Source organism: Scyliorhinus canicula, chromosome 11 (genome assembly GCF_902713615.1).
Source record: "Scyliorhinus canicula chromosome 11, sScyCan1.1, whole genome shotgun sequence".
Lineage (NCBI taxonomy): Eukaryota > Metazoa > Chordata > Chondrichthyes > Carcharhiniformes > Scyliorhinidae > Scyliorhinus > Scyliorhinus canicula.
Genome location: NC_052156.1, coordinates 64,790,573 through 64,813,745, shown reverse-complemented (window position 1 = coordinate 64,813,745; position 23,173 = coordinate 64,790,573). Strand labels below are relative to the sequence as shown.

The following is a 23,173-nucleotide window of genomic DNA, read 5'->3' as shown; positions in this document are numbered from 1 at the left end:
TTTTCATCACCCTCTCTCTCTCCCACTCACTTCCCCTCCCCCTCCCTCTCTCTTTCTCAACTCCCTCGCCCACTCTCCCCCCCCCCCCCCCCCACTCTATTTCTCAGATTTTTGAAGACTATCCTGGGCAGGATTCTCTAATCCTGCGGCAGAGTGTTCACGCCGTAGTAAACACCGCTCCGAGGACGGATTCTGGCCCGAAATTGGGCCAGCACGGGCTGCGTGAGAAGCGTGGGGGGCATGGCGCCAGACCGGCATCATAAACGCACGATGCCTCGATGACGCAGCGCCGTATCGCTTAAGGTGCACAAGCGGCGCACAGTCCCGAGACCTGCGAGATGGCCGTCGTCCACCATGCCGCCCCGAGGTTCAGGGACCACTACCTCGACACGCTGCTGGACGCGGTCGAGGAGAGGAATGCAATCCTGTGCCCTAGATGGGGCCACCGTCACCCAGGCAGCACAGTCCGGCAAACATGGAGGGAGGTGGGCAATGCAGGATGCCCAGTGCTCCCATGCCATCATCCAGCCAACATCTGCGTGGCATGTGGTGCACCGCCTAACTCTGATACTTTTGCGCCCCCTTGGATAAGACCACCCACAACCATAGGGAGTGTGAGAGAATCAGAGGGGTCCACCCGTACTGCACCCCCTCACAGTCCATGAGCAGTGGGATCACCCCCCCCCCCCCCCCGCAAAACAAAAACCATTGGGCTAAGGGTCAACGCAGGAGACCCCTGACTTTGGCTCCGATAAGGACAGAGACTTTGTGTCACTGCTGTCTCCCACACCCTCCACCATCGCAGGGACTATCACCTCGGTTGGGCATTTAGTGAAAAGGCTTCTGGGACACTCACAGGTGCACACCACACAGCCGTACCGATACAGCAGGTGGAGCCGAGGGACCGGATGGTCATAGGGCAGCCCAGCCCCAGCAACCAGCTGCCACGCAGATGATTCCCGGGTTCCTGGACTTTCCAGACCCTTCTGGAGACCCGATGCAGTTAGACACCCAGAGATTAGACAACGGGATGATGGCTAGATTCCAGCAGCTACAGACGCAGGTGGAGGAGTCCATCCGCGTCCAGGAGCAGGGAGTCGTGCCGGTCATGGCTGCCACCCAGGCCGACACTGCAACGGTTTTGGCCATGGGTCAGGTCATGCAAGGCATGGGGCTTCATGTGGACACGTCATCCATGGACCAGGACAGGGCTGTGGTCACAGCAGGCCGTCGCTGTGAGCATCGGCTGCCTTGTTCAGCTGGATGGCGTCGCACAAGCCCAGAGGGAGGTGGTGCAGTCACAGACAGGGATGGCCCACCCCCTGAGCTCCATCTCTAACATTCAGACCCTGGTCGATACCACAGCGGTCCTCCAGGACTGGCAGTGCCAGGTGTTGGGGGTGCCTCGGGGCTTGTCTCCCCTCGCACCCTCGTACCATAGAGCGGCCGAGGGGCCACCGGGCACCACGAGGAATGAGGAAATTCTGGGGCCCGTTCCGGTGACTCTTGCACGGACTCCCCCCGTTCCGTCCCTGGTGCATCTGGTGGGCAGTGGGCAGAACAGGGTGGCATCACGCCATCCAGCAGGCCCGTGGAGCAGCCTGGCCCATCCAAGCTGGGCTACCCCAGGAAACATGCGCCAACGGGGAGCGAGGTCGCAGGGCAGGAGTCTCAGCAGTCCGCCTCCACTCCTGCTGTACCATCGGGGGAAACACCAATACGTGGTGGTAGGGCCCGTAAGGTCAGGAAGTTTGACATCTAGTAAGTTGGCATGGGTGCAGTTTAGTTAAAGGGGCTAGGGCACTTGTATGTTGCTGTTCCAATTAAACTGTTACACCAATGCAAGATGCCTCTGTGCTATGTCCGGGGCCGGGTAGGGGACCGAGTGCCACCGTGGCTGAAGGGCGATGGAACGTTGAGCCGAAGTGGGTGTAAATCTCTCCCTAACCCCTCTTCCCACCCTTCCCCCCGGGGCGTCATGGAACACCGCCGCCAGCTACTCAACATGGCCATGTGATGGAGTGTCCGTAAAGCATACAGGGACCACCCAGGTGGAGGGTGTAACTGTGACCATGAGTCAGACATTGGCTAACGATTTGGAGTTCACAGCTCATCACAGAGTGGGTTGTTACCATCCCCCATGGCATTGATCACACCCGCTTCCACAAGCAATTGTGTGAGACCAGCCCATTGTGCCGCAGGTGGATGTGTGGTGGAGGGGTGCTGTGCATGTGGTGGCATGGAAGTTAAGGTTGGTGGGTGGTGTGGGAGGTGCATCTAGAACATAGAACAGTACAGCACAGAACAGGCCCTTCGGCCCTCGATGTTGCGCCGAGCAATGATCACCCTACTCAAACCCATGTATCCACCCTATACCCGTAACCCAACAACCCCCACTTTAACCTTACTTTTTAGGACACTACGGGCAATTTAGCATGGCCAATCCACCTAACCCGCACATCTTTGGACTGTGGGAGGAAACCGGAGCACCCGGAGGAAACCCACGCACACACGGGGAGGACGTGCAGACTCCGCATAGACAGTGACCCAGCCGGGAATCGAACCTGGGACCCTGGAGCTGTGAAGCATTTATGCTAACCACCATGCTACCGTGCTGCCCCCTAATGTGTGTTGTGGGAGGTGGGGGTGCTGGGTGGTGAGATGTGGCAGTACAGTGGTGCCAGTGCCACTGCTCAGCGAGCCCCTACCACCCTAGTTGGTGAAATGTGCGGCGATCAATGCCTTGCGTGCTCGCTGGCCAAGCTGGTGGCGTCGTGCAGCCTCCTGTCCATATCCAGCCCCCATGTTGCCTCTATTGCACCCCCTGGTCTCCATCCTCCTCATCTGGAGAGGCATTCCCTTCCTCGGGCTCGCCCTCTGCCTCCTCCTCCTCTTCCAGCGCATCGCCCCTCTGCTGGGTCAAATTGTACAGACGACAATGATGTGTCCACCCTCTCCGACTGGTACTGGAGGGCCCCTCCAGAGCAGTCCAGGCACCTGAAGCGCATCTTCAACAGGCCCACGCACCTCTCGATCAAACCCCTGGTTGCTGCATGGGCCTCATTGCATCGGTTCTCCGCGTCTGTCTGTGGCCTCCACATAGGCGTCATCAGCCACAACCACAACGGGTAACGCTTGTCGCCCAGCAACCAGTCCCTCAGCGGGGGGGGAGGAACATGGTGGGGATGCACGATTGTGCCAGGATAAATGTGTCATGCACACTGCCCAGGTACTGGGTGCAGATGTGAAGGATCTTCATGCGGTGGTCGTGGACCACCTGAATGCTCATGGAGTGGGTCCCCTTCCTGTACATGAACATGTCCCGGTTCTCTGCTGGTGGTCGCACGGTGACGTGCACCCCATCGATCGTCCCCTGTACCATGGGTATCCCTGCCACGGAAGCGAATCACGCTGCCCGGGCATTCTCGTGGGCGCGGTCCACAGGGAACTGGATGTACCGGTCCGCAATGTCATACAGCGTGCCTATCACTTCACGGATGCACCGGTGCACCGATGGCTGGGAGACCCAGACAAGTCCCCAGTCGGTGACTGGAATGACCCCGTTGCATAAAAGTTCATGGTCACTGTAACCTTGACAGCCACCTGGGGAGCATGTCCTCCCCCAGTGCCACGCGGTACCAGGTGGCAGATATGGGCGACGGTTTCCCGACTCCTCCTGAGTCTCCTCCTGCATGCCCTGTCCAGCAGGTCCTCAAGGAAATGTGGTGACGGTAAACATGAGGCCTCATCGGGCACCTCCGGCGCCTTGGCATCACCACCACCACCACCTCCTCCTGCTCTTCCTCCACCTCCTCCTGCTCCTCATCCACATCGGTATCCTCATCCTGTGCCTCCTCCTCGTTGTTGTGGTCATTGTCCGCCTCCTCCTCCTCCTGCACCCTGTAGCATGAGCGGGTGCCACCTGGCCCTCTGCAGCTCATCCCTCTGCTGCAGCCACCGCTGTCGCAGCCGCTGTGAGCCACCTGCGCCGACGCTGCCAAAGGGCTACATGCAGGGCATCGGCTCCCGCCAAGGCGGTCAACATCGCTGGCTGGTCCCCAAACATTCTGTTTTGCAGGGGCGTGGGGGTATACAACATGTTTAGGGATGGCGAATGGCCCTCTCTATGGCCAGGTGCCATGGACTACGTGTCTGCCTTGGTCGGCTGGTTGCGCCACATCTACGCATGCACCCATACCCCTGCCCACACCCTCCATGCTCCGCCCACCATTGCCCGATCTCCTGATAGCACCATCGTTGGATGGCAATGCCCTGCCATGGGTGCGGCCCTGTACCTGGGGGTTTGGCACCCACGGCATGGCCGGGAGGCTTGCATGCAGCCAGCGCCCAGGTTCGGTGCCCATCAGCCTGGCCACCGTCATTGCGGCCGTGGCTTTGGCACCGAGGCCAGCTGGCATGTCGTCCCCACGACACCCCCCCGAACATGGAAGCTCTCCCCCCCGCCCCCCCCCCCCCCCCCCCCCCCCCCCCCCCCCTTGCCCTCAGCCCCGGACTGGCTGACAATTTTTATTAGCAGATTAGAAGGGCGCCGGCATGACCCCAGGGACTTTGGCCCATCTGGCCAGCAGAATCCACGGGAGCCCGGAGAATCGCTGGACTTACCCCCTCGGGCGATTCTCCGGGCGGCGTGGCGCCGATCATGATGACACCGTTATCGCTGGTTGATTCTCTGAATCGGCCCAGAGTGAGAGAATCCCACCCCCTCTGTCTATTGGATTCTTTCGAAAACCCTGCAAGCTGATGTTACTTTGGCTTACTATGGAGTCTTGTCTCGTAAACCACTTCCATGACAATATGAATCATCTAGGCCTTTTGCCCCACTGGAAATGCTGGTTAGCTATCTTGTCGACTTCCCAATTCCATTCATTTTTGGAATTAATGGACAGATTAAAGCATAACCTATGTAAAATCTGACTTTCCTAATACTTCCCTGTGAGACTTGGAGAGCATAATTCTATCCATCTTCAGGGCAGCGGCTCAGGTTGTTGTTTACAGGTGTGAACATCTCACACTTTCTTCCCAGTAAGGCAACATGGAGCCCCATTAACCATTAAAAACCAAGCCACTCAAGCATGTTGTCGGACAGAATTCAGAACCGGGTGCATAACCCCCTTCATTCCTTCATTTTACCCTAAGTTAAAGAGACTTATATGGTATAGGCCAATTATACAAAAATTCGGCAGGAGCTGGGGAATGTGGATTGGGAGCAGCTGTTTGAAGGTAAATCCACATTTGATATGTGGCAGGCTTTTAAAGAGAGGTTGATTAGAGTGCAGGACAGACATGTCCCTGTGAAAATGAGGGGTAGAAATGGCAAGATTAGGGAAAACCTTGGATGACAGGTGAAATTGTGAGACGAGCTAAGAGGAAAAAGGAAGCATACATAAGGTCTAGGCGACTGAAGACAGACGAAGCTTTGGAAGAATATCGGGAATGTAGGACCAATCTGAAACGAGGAATCAAAAGGGCTAAAAGGGGTCATGAAATATTTTTAGCAAACAGGGTTAAGGAAAATCCCAAAGCCTTTTATTCATATGTAAGGAGCAAAAGGGTAACTAGAGAAAGGGTTGGCCCACTCAAGGACAAAGGATGAAAGTTATGCGTGGAGTCAGAGAAAATGGGTGAGATTCTTAACGAGTACTTTGCATCAATATTCACCGAGGAGAGGGACATGACGGATGTTGAGGTTAGGGATAGATGTTTGATTACTCCAGGTCAAGTCGGCATAAGGAGGGAGGATGTGTTGGGTATTCTAAAAGGCATTAAGATGGACAAGTCCCCAGGTCCGGATGGGGTCTATCCCAGGTTACTGAGGGAAGTGAGAGACAAAATAGCTGGGGCCTTAACAGATATCGTTGCAGCATCATTGAACACAGGTGAGGTACCGGAGGACTGGAGAATTGCTAATGTTGTCCACTTGGTTAAGAAGGGTAGCAGGGATAATTCAGATAATTATAGACCCGTGAGCCTGACATCAGTGGTCGGGAAGCTACTGGAGAAGATACTGAGGGATAGGATCTGTTTCCATTTGGAAGAAAATGGGCTTATCAGTGATAGGCAACATGGTTTTGTGCAGGGAAGGTCATGTCTTACCAACTTAATAGAATTCTTTGAGGAAGTGACAAAGTTAATTGATGATGGAAGGGCTGTAGGTCATATACATGGACTTCAGTAAGGCATTTGATAAGGTTCCCCATGGTAGGCTGATGGAGATAGTGAAGTCTCATGGGGTCCAAGGTGTACTAACTAGATGGATAAAGAACTGGCTGGGCAACAGAAGACAGAGAGTAGTAGTGGAAGGGAGTTTCTCAAAATGGAGAACTGTGACCAGTGGTGTTCCACAGGGATCCGTGCTGGGACCACTGTTGTTTGTGATATACATAAATGATCTGGAGGAAGGTATAGGTGGTCTGATCAGCAAATTTGCAGATGACACTAAGATTGGTGGAGTAGCAGATAGTGAAGGGGACTGTCAGAAAATACAGCAGAATATAGATAGATTGGAGAGTTGGGCGGAGAAATGGCAGATGGAGTTCAATCCGGGCAAATGCGAGGTGATGCATTTTGGAAGATCCAATTCAAGAGCGAACTATACGGTAAATGAAAAAGCCCTGGGGGAAATTGATGTACAGAGAGATCTGGGTGTTCAGGTCCATTGTACCCTGAAGGTGGCTGAGCAGGTCGAAAGAATGGTCAAGAAGGCATACGCCATGCTTTCCTTCATCGGAGGGGTATTGAGTACAAGAGTTGGCAGGTCATGTTACAGTTGTATAAGACTTTTGTTTGGCCACATTTGGAATACTGCGTGCAGTTCTGGTCGCCACATTACCAGAAGGATGTGGATGCTTTGGAGGAGGTGCAGAGGAGGTTCACCAGGATGTTGCCTGGTATGGAAGGCGCTAGCTATGAAGAGAGGTTGAGTAGATTAGGATTAATTTAATTAGAAAGACTGAGGTTGAGGGGGGACCTCATTGAGGTCTCCAAAATCATGAGAGGTATAGACAGGGTGGATAGCAAGAAGCTTTTTTCCAGAATGGGGGATTCAATTACTCGGGGTCATGAGTGCAAGGTGAAAGGGGAAAGGTTTAAGGGAGATATGCGTGGAACGTTCTTTACGCAGAGGGTGGTGGGTGCCTGGAATGCATTGCCAGTGGAGGTGGTAGAGGCGGGCACGATAGCATCATTTAAGATGTATCTAGACAGATACATGAATGGGCAGGGAGCAGAGGGATACAGATCCTTAGAAAATAGGCGACAGTTTTAGATAGAGGAATTGGATCGGCGCAGGCTTGGAGGACCGAAGGGCCTGTTCCTGTGCTGTAATTTGTCTTTGTTCTTTGGCTTTCCAAAAACATAACAGGTGGATTCTCCATCTTCCCAGCTGCATGTTTCTCAGTGGTGGACATGTGGTGCACCATTCACTGGCAGTGGGATTTGCTGCTCCCGTCACTGTCAATGGGAATCCCCATTGAAGCCACCCCAAGCTGGTAGGAACCAAAGGGTGGTGGGACCAGAGATCCCCTCCACCAGTAAACGGCCAGAGAATTCCGGCATCCAATCTTAAAAACCTTGTATTTATCGCAGTGCAAATTGGATGCAGGTGTGCAAAAGATTTAACACAAAAATTGATGAGCCAAAACTGGACCAACTTATATATTTTCATGATTGTTTATAAGGTCAGAGTGAGAAAAGGCTGCTTACCCCATTAGACTTTTGAGAACATTTATGCAGGACTCCCTGAGACCATTTTGATTTACTCCTGTTTTGACATTACAATCTTAGGGGTCCTGTTAACTTTCGGCAATGACATACAATGGATAATATTGGAGTGGTCGCTTTTAAAATCCATGGAAAGGTTAATTGTCTGGGTTTATAATGGATAGCTCATCGAATAGTGGCCTTTCACAACATTGCCACAAGTTACATTTATCTGCCTTTTTGTTCCATTTTCAATGGAGAATTGATTTATTTTTACGTTGATATGTCAGTCTGTTGTGTGCTAACCTTAGATGACAGCCTATTTCATGACATAATAGTTCAGTTTGTAATGCATTAGCCTGGGAGTTTCATTCAATTTGCATCTCCTTTAGCTCATAATAGGTGTATCCTGATTCTCATTTGTTTAAACTAAAAGAACTGATCTGCATTTGTTTTTATTAAGTCCCTCATGTATTAAATAACTGGGATCATGCTCTTGTTCCTGTAGCTGTGTTTATTTTCAGTGAGACCAGACTTAGGTTTCTTCATCTCTCTTCATAGCTTTATGATCCAGAACCATCATTGCTATCCTTTTTCAAACCTTTTCCTGTTTATTCAAGTAATTTCATTATTACAGTGATAAAACTGAAGGAGAAAGATCTGGGGCGGGGTTCTCTCAGGCCACGCCGGTTTGGAGAATTGCCGGGCGATTTGCACGATGACGCCCAGACGCTGGTCCGCCGATTCTCCGGTCACCGGAGAATTGGCGCTGGCACCGGTCGGGGGCCGCTCTACGCGGATGCCCCAGCGATTCTCCACCCAGGATGGGTCGAGTGGCCGCCCAAAAAAGCCCGAATCCTGTTGGCGCCGTCCACATCTGGTCTTACCCGGCGGGACCTCAGTATCCATCCTGTCGGGGGCGGCCTGGTGGGGGTGGGAGGAGGGGGGGGGGGGGGGGGGGGGCCTCCACCATGGCCTGGCCCACAATCAGGGCCTACTGATCGGCAGGCTGGCCTCTCCTGGTGGGGGCCTCTATTACTCCGTGCCAGCCCCTGTAGCCCTATGCCATGTTGCGTCAGGGCCGGCATGGAGAAGGAAGCTACCGTGCATGCGCGCATTCGTGCCAGCCGCATCGCATATGCGCAGTACCGCAGCACCCATTTGACACCGGTATCAGCAGCTGGAGCGGTGTGTGTCGCTCCAGTGCTGTGCTGGCCCCCTGTAGGGCACAGGATCGCTATACTTAGCGGTCCGATGACGCCGTCGTTAAACTCTCCAGTTTTTACGCCGGCGTCAACAATTTGCCGTCAGATGGGAGAATCCCGCCCCTGATGCCCAGGTAGGAGATCCCGCCCCTGATGCCCAGGTAGGAGATCCCGCCCCTGATGCCCAGGTAGGAGATCCCGCCCCTGATGCCCAGGTAGGAGATCCCACCCCTGATGCCCAAGTAGGAGATCCTGCCCCTGATGCCCAGGTAGGAGATCCCGCCCCTGATGCCCAGGTAGGAGATCCCGCCCCTGATGCCCAGGTAGGAGATCCCGCCCCTGATGCCCAGGTAGGAGATCCCACCCCTGATGCCCAGGTAGGAAATCCCGTCCCTGATGCCCAGGTAGGAGATCCCACCCCTGATGCCCAGGTAGGAGATCCCGCCCCTGATGCCCAGGTAGGAGATCCCACCCCTGATGCCCAGGTAGGAGATCCCGCCCCTGATGCCCAGGTAGGAGATCCCGCCCCTGATGCCCAAGTAGGAGATCCCGCCCCTGATGCCCAGGTAGGAGATCCCGCCCCTGATGCCCAGGTAGGAGATCCCGCCCCTGATGCCCAGGTAGGAGATCCTGCCCCTGATGCCCAGGTAGGCGATCCCGCCCCTGATGCCCAGGTAGGAGATCAAATGAAAAACTATTTCATTTTTTAAACTTTGAAGCAAGTATACATTTAAATACATGGCTACAAATTGTCAGTATTTGAGATGTAAAACTAAATTTACCACTGCATGTTTCTGAAAGAAAAGGCACTCATGCTGTTAGTAATGGATTATAATGAGTGAGTGTGAATAGGGAAGTCAGGGTGTGGATGGGGATTACTATTTTACTTCTGATGTTCCAATTTTTGCCAGACAGGGTTATTACTCGGGCACAGCTGGAGATCATTTTCTCATTTCAATATGGAATTTCATCCCAGCAGCCGAAAACACTAATGGTGAATGTTGCGGACGGGGAGAGAGGCAGACTGTAACCTTCTAATTGTCCTATCCTTCTGTCCGTAATCGAGGTGGTTTAATTCCGATAATTCTGAGATATGTTCCCAAAGCCCTGATTGTATTTGGTCAGATTTTACAAAGTCACTTGCATGGAATTTTAAACCAGGGGCATTAATTATTCACGCACACATTTCTTGGAAAGGTTTACACTACTTCACACAGACCACATACACAAAAGAAAGTCACAATAGAAGAAAGCAGTTTCACGTCTCCTCCTAATGTTGAAACCAAACATAATAATTAACAGTTTGCGTGCTTGTAAGAATCCAGTGATGGGGTGGGTGAGAGATGGACGGGTGGCGTGGGATTCATGGGGGTGGGGGAGAGGGTGGGAAGGGAGAAGAAGAGGATGAATGGAGCACTGAAGAGGAGACCAGCACCCAGGCGTTGGAGCAAGACCGCTGAGCAATCCCAGGTGCCACGGCGATTAGCAAGTGAGCGATGATGCTGGTGTCCCTCAGGGCTGCCTCTCTCCCCCCCCCCCCCCCTCCCCTCCCCCCCATTAGTCCTGTGGCCTAGCATGCTGGATGCGGCCTCTGGCGGGACACGGCCGGCATCCACTTCAAGCATCTCTGTGCCCTCAATGACATTGAGATGCCAGTGTTACAGAGAGTCTCATTCTTCCTGTGCAGATCAGCATGCTATGGCTGTACCCATTCAGAGTGATGCCTCATTTTGTTCTCCTAGAGGTTGGTCAATCTTTCTCAATGGAGGTGTGGAGGTATAAGATGGTATAGGCTCTGTGAGCTCTCTCCCTGCCAAGGAGGCCAGCAACAACTGTGATGGAACATTCAATTCTCTATCTCTATTAGGCCCGATTGCAAACACAAAGATTAGGACAAATCCAGCCTGGCCAATTACCGCCCCATCAGTCTACTCTCGATCAGCAACAAAGTGATCAAAACTATCGTCGACAGCCTTTCAAGCGGCACGTACTCAGCTGTAACCTGATCACTGATGCTTAGTTTGGATCCTGCTAGGACCAGTCAGCTCATGACTTCATTACAGCCTTGGTCTTGATATGAACAAAATAGCTAACCTCAAGAGGTGAGGTAAGGTGAGAGTGACTGCTCTTGACATCAAGGTAGAATGTGGCTGTGTGTGGCATCAGGAGCCGTAGCAAAACTGAAGTCCATGGGAATCAGTGAGAAGTCATTACAATCATTACCACAAAGGAAGATGGTTATGGTTCTCGGAGCTCAATCACCTCAGTCCTGGGACATCGTCACAGGGTAGTGTCCGAGGGGCAATCATCTTCAGCTGTGTATCCGTAATATTCCTTCTATCATAAATTCAGAAGTGGGGATGTTCATCGATGATTGCACAATGGTCAACATAATTTGCGATGACTGAAGTAGTCCATGTCGATATGCAGCAAGACCTGGACAATATTCAGGCTTGGGTTTATGAGTGGCAATAACATTCAGACCCACACAAGTGCCAGGCAAAACCCACTTCGAGCAAGAGAGAATCTAACCATCACTCCTTGACATTACCATCGCTTGTTGCCCAACTATCAATATCCTGGGGATTACCATTGACCAGAAACTAAAATGGAGCAGTTATATAAATAATGTGGAGACAAGAGCCAGTCTTTATGTTAGCCTTTGACATTACCCATCCTCTGCAGACAGATGTTGACAATGTGATGAATTTAAACAATGTGAATGAGCACATTTTTGTTACTGCTTTTTCATTGCTTTAAAAACATTTCTGGCTGTCAACCATTCTTCTTTTCATTTTTTGAAGATTAGTTTAACATTAATACCAAGATGTTTTTTTTCTCTGTCGGCTCATCTGACAAATTGCACATTACATTTTGGATCTGTACACTATTTTAAAGAGGACCAAAAATAAATGGAATTGCATAAACATTGCTTAACATTATAACTTCGAAAGTGGCATGTATCAATGGAGCAACAGAAGCAGAAATAGATAGCTGATAGATGATAATGATGGAAATGTACTTTAAGTTAATATATTCGCTAGGTGCGAGTTAAATGCTAACCAGTAATAGAGTTGTAATTTATGGCGAACATTGAAATATAATGAAGTGCCATAGTTTTCTCAGTTCATAGTGCAAAGGAAGTGGGCATTAACAATCTTTAATAGATTTTTGCAGGCAGTATTTTCTCTTTCAATTAAATTGCATATTTCTTAGCATCACATCACAAAGATTGATCTGGAGCATTGGCAGTTAGATTGTCATGGCTACAGCTTTATCTCATACCTTTCTGGGAATTCTGGCAGGATGTTGCCTGAGGCAGGGGGAAATACAACTGAATTAAAAATATATTTGTGACAAATTCCAATGTAGAACCTCTGTTTATTGCTCTGCTGTTTCTGCTTGGTAGGATTCGCATTTTAAACTTTCCTCTCTCTTACACACAATATAGCACAGCCTAACTGGATCCGAAACCTAACTGATGCTTATGTGCCAATCGGAGAAAGTCTGAAGTGGATTTGCAAGGCAAGTGGAGAGCCAAAACCTTCTCACACATGGCTGAAAAATGGTGAACCTCTTATAATAGAGGTAGGATATTCTACTAAGTCATCTCTGTATTACTACTGTAAAGTAATTTAGAGTGAGCATACAGGAGCCGATAAATGTTAATCTGTTCTTCTGATCCATGGTGATGTTCCTCATAGATACAAGCTTTGAGCAGATAGTGGATGTGTTTAAATTACATCCATTCCAGCAAGAAATGAAGTAGGGAATAGTAGAGTTATTAGCATGCATGTTCTTTTCTGATATTAAGCTGAACTCATCAAATGTAGCATTACAATTACTGAAATGTCAGGATGAAGTATTACTGGTTTTTAATCAGTGGAATTACTAAAGGTCATCCCTTCAGAACATGATACACCCAAGCAACCACAGAGGAAATTCTCACTTAAATGACTCTGAGCACTGTGTGGAAAATAACCAAGTAAAATAAAAACTTTTCACATAAAAATTGTGTTTTAATAAGATAGTAAGTAAAGCATAATTGAAATAAGAGGCTTCATTGTTTTCTAATTTACAGGAAAGAATTCAAGTTGAAAAAGGAATGCTTAATATCCGCGCTGTTAACTTGTCAGATTCTGGCATGTATCAGTGTGTGGCTGAAAACAAACATGGAATAATTCATGTCAGTGCTGAGCTTCGAGTTATGGGTAAGAATAATTTAATTCCCTGATTACTGCACTTATGCTGTCACAGATTTACTTTTGCACTGTATGTGCCAGTGTTTCAGGTACAGTCTTGCTGTAACAAATATGATTTTTCAACGGTTACAAAATTGAAACTCTTACCCACTTCAATTACTTTAAGCAATTTTCCCTCTGTATATAATTATTTCTTAAGTTCCTATATTGTTCAAAAAGAACTCCATACATTAGTCCTTCAACCAGAAGTTGATCAATGTTATATTCTATATTTGACAGGAGGGGTAGAGGAGAATCACAACGCATTACCATTTTTTACTGCAGGAGAAAATTCACAGGAAACAATGATCATAAAATTTGACTCCTGGTGCCCAGTTGTTCGTTGTTACTTTGCCTGTTTTCCTCCATAATGGCATGCGGAGCACATACCATGTCTGATGCTAGTTCCTCCAGATGCCATTTGGATGAGCGCATTAGTGCGCACACAGTGAGTGCCCACTGGAAGTATATGGAGCAGGCATATCATGACGTCAGTGAATAACACTGATTTTATGCCAGCGCAACCATTTTGAAGCTCAATGCCACAGTTAACGCCATCTCTTAACAGCACACAGAGAGACACACATAGAGTAGCATGAAGGACCACCCACCAGCAGTACATCATCAACTACTCACAGTTTCTTTTCTTTTTAAAAGTAATTCATTTTTCCAATTAAGTGGCAATTTAGCGTGGCCAATCCACCTATCCTGCACATCTTTGGGTTGTGGGGGCAAAACCCACGCAGACACGGGAAGAATGTGCAAACTCCACACGGACACTGACCCAGAGCCGGGATCGAACCTGGGACCTCGGCGCTGTGAGGCAGCCATGCTAGCCACTGCGTCACTGTTCTGCCCCAGTTTTGTTTTTAAGGTCACTGCGATCTACTGCCTCTTGTTGTAATTGTAGAAATGTTTGGTTTATTTAAATTTATTTTTTTTTAAAGAAAAAAACTGTAAGTCATTGGTAATCCCTTTAAGTAGTGCTGGTGGGTGGTTTGCACAGTTATTTAATGTTGCTTAAGTCTACGTGGATTGGTGCAACATGAGCCAAAGAACTTTGTCCTGGATGAGTTGCATGACTTCAGCCTGAGCTCCCACTGTGGCACTCTGATGTCAGTTGGCTTCAGCTTGTGCTGAATAGGAAGCTGAGACATTTACCACTAGCTGTTGCATCATAGTTTAGTCTGCAAGTGTTCTGTTGGAGTTGGCCGGCACTTTTGTGCTGTAGAAGATGGGCTCCCAGATCTGCCAATGTGATCCTGATTCCTCCATGTAGCAACAAGAGGCTCTCTAGCAGGCCTACCAATCTATTAAGCTTTTCAGTATGCATACCCATCTGCTCCCTTCTGTCAGCCACCCCATTGAAGTCCTCCTCTGACTCCTTTACAACAATACTTGTGTGTAATCTTGCCCTGTGGCGAGGTGGCACCTATGTTTTCCTTCTCCCCTGCCCTGGCTGCAGCTCACTTACACCTGGTGTCTCACTACATGTAGAACTCCTCTGCAAAGCATCCAATAAAATACGTGGCGTGTCAGTATCAGAGCTACTGTCTGCTAGTGTGAGAACGAGTGGTGGTATTCCTTCATTCGCTTTTCCACCTCCTTTTCTATTCATCACTGCCTGACCAGTTTGCAGTTCTTGGGTATCTGAAAAAGGAAAGGCAGATGGTAGAATTGTGATGAGGGGAGGAGGGACTTGTATATTTACACTATTTGCATTTGTAAATAAGAATGGATTGTGGGATGAGGAGGAACTGGGAAGTAAGGAGGAATAGATATGAGTGTATCATCATTTTAAATGGTTCTAGTGGCAGCCCTGAACATGGCCTCAGTCATGATTGCTCCAATAATGGTGACTTTTGGATTGCATTCTTGTGCTAATTCATCCCGTTACTTTAAACACTGGAGTAGACAGGCATCAGTTGTAGCAATTCAGACATCACACCACACAATCCAGTGGACGCGGTTTAACAGCCTCAGCATCCCTGACCCGGGACGCGACAAGGCTAGTAAATCCTGTGAGAGGCCTCTCTCGCGAGATTTACGATGCTCATTACGCCTTGCAAGATCTAATGAGATCTCTCAAGGCATCGTGATATGGATTTGCCCTCAATGGCAAAACTGTTCTTAGTATCCTTCCTGTGATTTAAGTGAGATTCCCCTGATTGTACCGGGGGGGCGGGGGGGGTGGGGAGGAGGGGGGGGAGGAGGAGGAGGGAATCAGCCCCCCTCCCAGGGTGCCCGATTATTGGGTATCTTGATGATTCTTCTTCTCTTCGGTGATGGGGTCTCCCCGACTGGGGCTGGCAAAATCAGCCTTTTTTTCAGTATAAATGGGGGAAATGCACTAGCCTGGATGTGGGAGGTGTGGGGGGGTGGGGGGGGGTGGGGGGGGTGGTCGGTTTGAGAGGTACAGGTCCGACTGGGGTGTGGGTGCACTAGAGGTCCTGGGATATTGATTCCTATTGTCAGGAAGTGCTGGGCTAGGCCAGGTCCAGTGCTGTGCCTGTATCCTGTTTTCCCTGGAGCTTTGGATGTCCCTTCTTGAAGCCGTCGATTAGGGATGTCCAGAAAGGCTGGGTATTACTTTCTCGGTGCACCGAGGCCTAGGGTTGAGCTGATCATACAGGATCAGGATTCAGACAGACCTGTGAACAATAGGGAGAAACCCTTAATGTCCTTGACAAGAAAGCCAATACATCCTGATGGAAGATGAAGTAACATGACAAAGGTGGACAGCCACAAAGGAAAAGAACACACACTGACAGAAGGAAGTACGGAATGTCCCCGACCTCAGAAAGAGTTTGGAGCAAGACCCAGGGAGCTTTGTCAAGGCACCAGGAGTCCAACCCTGCAGAATCTGAGACGTTGGGATGGCAGATGTACGAGGATATATATATATACAATGGGGATAAACACTTGGGGAGAGTTGTAAAGCATGATGCTGACCGTAATGATGATCTGACATCACATGGTCTGTCACAGATCTAGAGGAAGAAGTTCCAACCTTGTACAGAAGGCTTAATGTGTGGACAATAGCTGTAAATAAAAGTTATGGTTTTAACAAACTCCGGCTTCAAGCAGCTTACTTTGGGAGAATAGACCAGCTCCAAACAACCCCATCTGGACCCTGAAACAATGCTGCACTCCTCAAAAGAACAATTGATGTGCTCAACAAGATTCCATGTTGATAACATTCTAACCTCGACAATCAATTGATTTGATGGTTCGTTTATAAATTGCAGCGATAATTTAGAAATACACTGAAGAACAAGATTGATTTCAGCCAGATTTTCCACACCACTCCCCAATGTTACATAGATTCTCAAAAGTGTAACTAATAGCTTCTTGTCGCAAGTGAAAAATATGATACTGTGACGGTTTTAAAAGAAGCTTTAAGGTCAGAGTTATTTCTGGATAATTGGTTTCTTGAGAGAATGGAGGGATGTGCAGGATGATGGTTACAGCAGAGGTTGAGCTGGGATCAGTTCAGTGGGCAGATAAAAGACATGGCATTTAAGGGCAGATGTGGCCCAGCACATCGGGGCAATTAGAACCTTTCTTGTGGCTTTGCTGCAGGTAGCCAGTCGTATTTTTTAAAAAATGGTAAATAAGAATAACATTTGTTTTGATCTATTGCAGAGCATTTGTTTTCTTGCTGGTGCTAATAAATTGCCAATTAATAGGGATATTGAAGGCATCTAAATAACAGCTGAATAGAAATTAAAAAAACCCCAGTACCTTTTTTGATCGACTGACGTCTCAATAATTATATTAGACTATTCCAAATTCTCTACTGTAACTTTACAGTACTTTCATATTTGGTTGTTATTACTTCAATAAGTATTGGGAGGTTCTGAGATATTGCAACACCTTTAGAGGATGTATCAGTGCAAATTAACTTAAGTTTCTTGAACAACATTACTGTTGTTTGTTTTCCTGGAATTTCCTATTCAGCACTTAAAGATTTTATACATCAAATAGTTTATTTTATTAACCACTCCCATTGGTAAATTGATGGAATTTTATTTTAACGAATAAATTAGGAAGAATATTTTCTCAGAGTACTGGAAAGGTTATTTGTTCTCTTCTCATAATGGCCTTTGGATAGACAGTGCAGCAGCTCATGGGAAGAGCATTATGAAGTATTGTAATAACTGTGGATTGAAGAAGAAATCAAGCTTGGATTTATCAACCTTGGTGAAGTTGTGAATTATGTAAAGGGTAGTTCATGTCTAGTGAGCCAAATTGACTTTCTTGAAGAAATACAGCAAGTTCTAGTTTTAAGTTGTCCTGTTTAAGTAATTCTGCTTTAACTTCGGTCAGTTATGCTACTTTGAATAAAATAAGCTGCTATTTGGTGTAGGCACTGTTGAAGAATACTCCAGACTTCGAGGTAAGTTGAACATATTTATTGAGCAATTAACAAAGCTCCTAAATGAGTTCTACACTCTACTGACCTGACTCTAGTAACACAGTACACTCTACTAACGATATGAACTTACTCTAGACCACATGTAGTGGTGTGAGGGTGATACTTGCTACACACGTCTTGCTCTCTAGATTTCTGCCAGTGGAAGGGGGAGAGGGCCTGTGTGTCTTGCCTTTTATAGTGGTCATGTGATGCCCTCTTGTGGTGATGCCACCACTGGGTGTTCTGATTACCCATTGGTTGTGTCTGGTTCTGATTACCCATTGGTTACATGTCTGCATATCATTACAACCGGGGGTTTGGATTTGAGGTTGTTTTACGTTAGGCCTGACTTTAGGCCTCATGTCCCAATTAATGGTCACTTCCTGCCACTCCCTCTTAGTGTTGACCCTCTGATCTGTGACCTCTGTTGCACTCTGACCCTCTCCCTTGCTGCCAAACCTCCACTTTACTGCATCTTCAGCTTATGGCTTATCTCTTACAGGGCAAAACTGTTCTTCCTGCCTTTCAACCACTAATCTCCAGAGTTTTTAGTCATAATGAGGGTTCGGGAGAGAGAAGCAGTGAATGGGAGAGACAGGGAGTTGGAGATTAATTGAGAGATATGTTCCACAGATACCTGGAGAGTCAGGAAGCAGCAGAGGCTGTGAACCAAAGGATTGGCAACATTGGTCAGGGAGTGGGATGTGTGCTGAGCAGTTTGTTTGGCAAGTAGGATCGATGGTGAGCAGGAGAGGCAGTAAGTGGGAGGTAAATAAAAAGTTTACATGATCTTTATGTTAAAATTTATTATGTGTTAAACGTAATCTCGAGGGCCTAGTTAGCACAGGGCTAAAGAGCTGGCTTTTAAAGCAGACCAAGGCAGGCCAGCAGCACAGTTCAGTTCCCCTACCAGTCTCCCTGAACAGGTGCTGGAACGTTGCGACTAGGGGCTTTTCACAGTAATTTCATTTGAAGCCTACTTGTGACAATAAGCGATTTTCATTTCATTTCATTTCCCAATATTGGAATTTAGCAATATGTAGGACACGATAACAGACTCCTAGAGATCTAACCAGCTAGAGATCTAGCCACGCCCTTTAGCACACCAATTTAAAAATGGGAAGCTAGCGTAATGGCTGCTGTCGGGATTGGAGGTGGCGAGCAGCCATTTTCAAAATCAGGCATGAGACCTTGGGGCAGTGGAGCTGCTATCCTCCTGTTGTTCCTGTCAGGGATCTGGGGTCTGGGATTTCGGGGGCCCTGATGTGACCGGAGGGGGGGGTTGCATGTGCAGGGTGTGACCCCTCGGGCAAGTGGCTCATTGGATTGCACTATTAGAAAAGGCAGGACATGTAAGGGTAGGGGAGGCTTGGGAGATTTGCGGGTCCTGGGGTGGAAGCCCTAACTGATTGTCAGTCTCTCTCCTCTCCAATTCCTCACAGCTATAACAATATGGATGGTATTGTTGACCCTGCAATGGCAGCCTTCGCCGTGCTGGTGGCAGCCGATGTGGCTAAATGCTGGAGAAGGCGGCAGCAGCATCGACACAGGTCCGAGGTGGGACCCCATCTGCAAGGGGCCACCACACACTTGCAGACCCGGCCACCCACCAGGCTGGGGAGAGACCCAGAGGAGAAGGCCAGCGATGGCTTAAGGTGTGCAGGTGTTATTGGTCTTTGAGGAGATGTCAGATATGCAGCCTTGTCCGAGGAGGATGAGAGGGGCCGGACCACGAGGGACTGAAGGACAAGCCCGGGGTGACCCATGAGAGCAGTTGAGGAAATGAAGACGGGGCGGCTGCAAGGGTTTGGCATTCCTGGAGGGCCAGGGAGTTGGAAAGCCCTCATCCTCACCCACTTCCCATAGGGTGGGGCTTTGTCAGTCATCTCACCCCTCACCCATCCTTCCCCACCCCCCTCCACCCCGACTACACAGTTTCACCCTCCCAGGTTCTGTGTAACATCACTCCAGGGTGATGGGCCTGTGTCGGCGCTGGCAGCGGGTCATGATAAAAGGCAAGAGAGTGATGATAACCCGCTTTGAGGTAAGCCTTGGTGCTCCTCAGCCTGTGACATTATCTAACTCCTTTCTTTCTGCTGACAGCGTGCGCACCCCCATCATCTACACATGGTATGCATCGGAGGCTCCTGATCTAGAACCACCGTGGCCAGGGCACAGGGGTAGGAGGAGCAGAGGGCAACAGGAAGTGGGGGTGCAGGCCAGCCTGCTATGCAGAATAATGTAACAGAGGCTTCACATGTCACAGGTGTAAGTTGTTTCAATTGTGCACATTCAAAATTCTAACTATGCCAATCTACCAATGGTGCCCCTTATCCCCAGTGCCCACTCAGTGATTCTCAATCATCTTCAGCTTCCGTGCTCTGCTGCTACGTCTACGTGTGTCCCCAGGGTTCACATCAGAGGCAGAGGAAGCCTTCTGCGTTTTGTGCTGTGGTCTTTGATGCTCCTGGCGGTTATCCTCTGGGTGGCCTGGGACCAGGGGGACCTGGTCGTTTTACCGATGACACTGGCATTGCTGTGCTACCTTGTTCTGCCCGCTGACCTCGAGAGACGTCTGGGTAAGGAAAGGGGCTTGGAAGAACTGGAGACTGACGTCATATCCCTGATGGAACTCCCCGGATTGGCTTCCAACACTCCCTCCTTCCGGAGGTTCCCATGGGGCCCTTGAGCACTCCATGGGTTGGAGTGGCAGCTGTAGTGTACTCCAGACGTTCCTATGGCATCCGGCCCTACCAGTCCTGGCGCCTCCCATTGTCTGTACCATGGTGTCGACGCCCTCAGCAATGCTCCTCGGTGACTGGGACTGGAATGCGGCAATGCCCAACTGTATCTGGGACACAGCTTTCTGCGACTGGGAAATGCCGTCGAGGCTCTCAGCCATGGCCGTCATTGTGTGAACCATGCCTTGGACACCACCACTCATGGTGCTGACATCATGCTCCAGGCTTTCCACTGCGATTGCCACTTTAGTAGTGTTTGCCTCGATGTCACACACTGCCGGCATTATCTCCTGTGCCAATAGCCTTTGGGACTCCTCCAATCAGCTATAGAGTCTATTTATAGAGTCTGCTCCGCCATTCCATCATGGCTGATTTGTTCCTCATCTGCTACCTACAATGTGACAGGCCAAGAGCTGGATTGCAAAATCAGCCATAGCATCTCCTCCCTAGAACACATGACCTAGGAGCGGGAGTTGGCAATTCCGCCTCCTGAGCCTAACACCCTCAATGTGACCATGGCTGATCCCATCCTGGCCTCAACACCATCCTGCCCAATCTCCATTACTCTTCAACCCATTTGCAATTAAAAATCTGTCTAACTTCTCCTTATATTTACACACTGTCCCTGCATCCACCGCACTCTGCGGTAGCGAATTCCACAGATTCACAACCCTTTGAGAGAAGTCGTTTTTCCTCAAATTTATTTTAAATTTGCGACCTCTTTTTATAAGATTATGACCTCTCATTTTTAATGCCCCACAAGAGGAAGCATTAGCTCCACGTCTACTTCAGCCATACCTTATAGCATCTTGTACACCTCAATTAGATCTCCCCTCATTCTTCTAAACTCTAGCGAGTATAGGTCTAAACTGTTCAATCTCTCAAACGACAAACCCCTCAGCCGGGATTCTCTGAACCACCGCCGGGTTGGGGGCCATTGAAAGCGCTCCCCCCCGGCAATTGTCCGGGCTCCGACGGGCCAGTGGCTGCCGAGTGCGACCGAGTCCCGCCAGCGTGGGTTACTCAGGTCCCACACGGCAGGACCTGGAAGGTGTGTCTGCGGGGGCCGTCCTGGAGCGAGGGTGGGGGTATCCAACCCCGAGAGGGGCCTCCGCGGTGGCCTGGCCCATGATCGGGGCCTACCGATCGGCGGGCGGGCTAGTTCCGTGGTCTATGTTCCTCCATGCCGGGTCTCTGTAGGGCGCCGCCATATTGCCCAGTGGCCGGCGCGGAGACGGGAACCCATGCACAGGCACGGAATCACGCCGGCTGTTCCGCGCCAGCTGGAGCTGCGGGGACCAATCCAGCGCTGGCCTAGCCCCCGAGGAAGGGGAGCATTCCTGATTATGGAGGACCGTTGACGCCGGAGTGGTTGGCGCCAGCATCAGAACTTGGCGCGGGATTGGAGAATCCCGGCTCTCATCGCTGGAATCAATCTAGTGAACCTCCTTTGAACTGCCTCCAATGCCACTACATCTTTCCTCAAATAAGGGGCAAAAACTATGCACAATACTGCAGGTGCAGTCTTAGCAATGTCTTGTGTAGTTGCAACAACACTTCCTTACCTTTATACTCATGGTAAATCGCCCCTTAATTGGAAAGAAAATGACTTGGGACCTTTAAATTTATGAATAAACGAAAGAACTTCAGTGCGGCACGGTGGCACAGTGGTTAGCATTGCCGCCTCACTGTGCCAGGAATCTGGGTTCGAATCCGGCCTTGGATGACTGTCCATGTGGAGTTTTCATATTCTTTCCATGCCTGCATGAGTTTCCTCCGAGTACTTCTATTTCCTCCCACGGTCTAAAAATTGTGCATGTTAGATAGATTGGCCATGCTAAATTGCCTCTGCCTGTCCAAAGAAGTACATGTTTGGTCATTTGGCCCTGGTCAATGTGCAGGGTTATGGGGATAGGGCAGGGGAATGGGTGCAGGTAGATTGCTCTTTTGGAGGGTTGGTGCAGACTCGTTAGACCAAATGGCCTCCTTCTGCACTGTAAGGATTCTATGGATTTTAAGAAAGTAGAAACATTCTTTTGCCACTGTTTAGAAATCTATGACAGAGAGGCATAACCTTCAAATCAGATCCAGGCTATTCAGGAGAGAACTTAAAAAACACTTCTTCATGTATCATTTAACCAAGATCAATAACGTTTTCGTTCTTCATCAGATAATGCCTTCTTCTGAGAATTGTTTATTTATTTGTCTTAATGTCCAATTTTCCTTGGCAAGGAGGATGTAAACATGTGGCATTAAAAGCATTATTGCATTTTTGCTGTGTTTCGAAAGGTACCATGCAAGTATATAGAAACTGAAGTATGGCTAGGTTTCACTAGATTATTCGCAACATAACAATGATTGGCATTTCTAAAACAGTTATGGAACTCAGTATCAGCATTTATTCCTATTTTGGAAACTAGCAATCCATGTCAATACCAGATTACCTTCTAATTAGTACCATTGTTAACAATGTGAGTCAAGAAAGCTCCTGTACCCAATTTTTGTGAATAAACACCCAACAATATTGTTAAAACATTGGGCTGGATTCTTCTGCCCCGCCCGCCGCAAGCACGCCGCAGGTGAGCCGCAGACAATGGAGAAGTCCATTGGCCTTGGACAGGATTCTCCAATCGCCAGGAGGACGCGGCCAGAGAATTCCGCCCATTGTATTTGATAGTCCAGACATATCTCACCTGAAAAACAGGCTGCTGTCAGCAGAAAATAGGCTCATTGAAAATTAAAAGCCCACCTAATACAAATTTCAGGCATATAGACATAAAGCAAATCTCCCTGAAAGGTTGCTTACATATGCAAATCAGTGTCCCAAGCTAGCTTTGGGGGAACCCCGCA

General features: G+C 49.1%; 1 protein-coding gene across 7 annotated transcripts in view; it reads left to right on the top strand.

Annotated features, from left to right (window-relative positions):
* LOC119973115 (contactin-4-like) overlaps window positions 1–23,173 on the top strand; it is a 3,053,649-nt gene that overhangs the window by 2,281,807 nt on the left and 748,669 nt on the right. For all 7 annotated transcript variants that reach the window (XM_038810685.1, XM_038810691.1, XM_038810690.1 and 4 more), the window contains 2 exons: window positions 12,376–12,512; window positions 13,006–13,135. In XM_038810685.1, coding sequence (XP_038666613.1) covers window positions 12,376–12,512; window positions 13,006–13,135 — 267 coding nt within the window. The remainder of the gene's footprint in view (window positions 1–12,375; window positions 12,513–13,005; window positions 13,136–23,173) is intronic.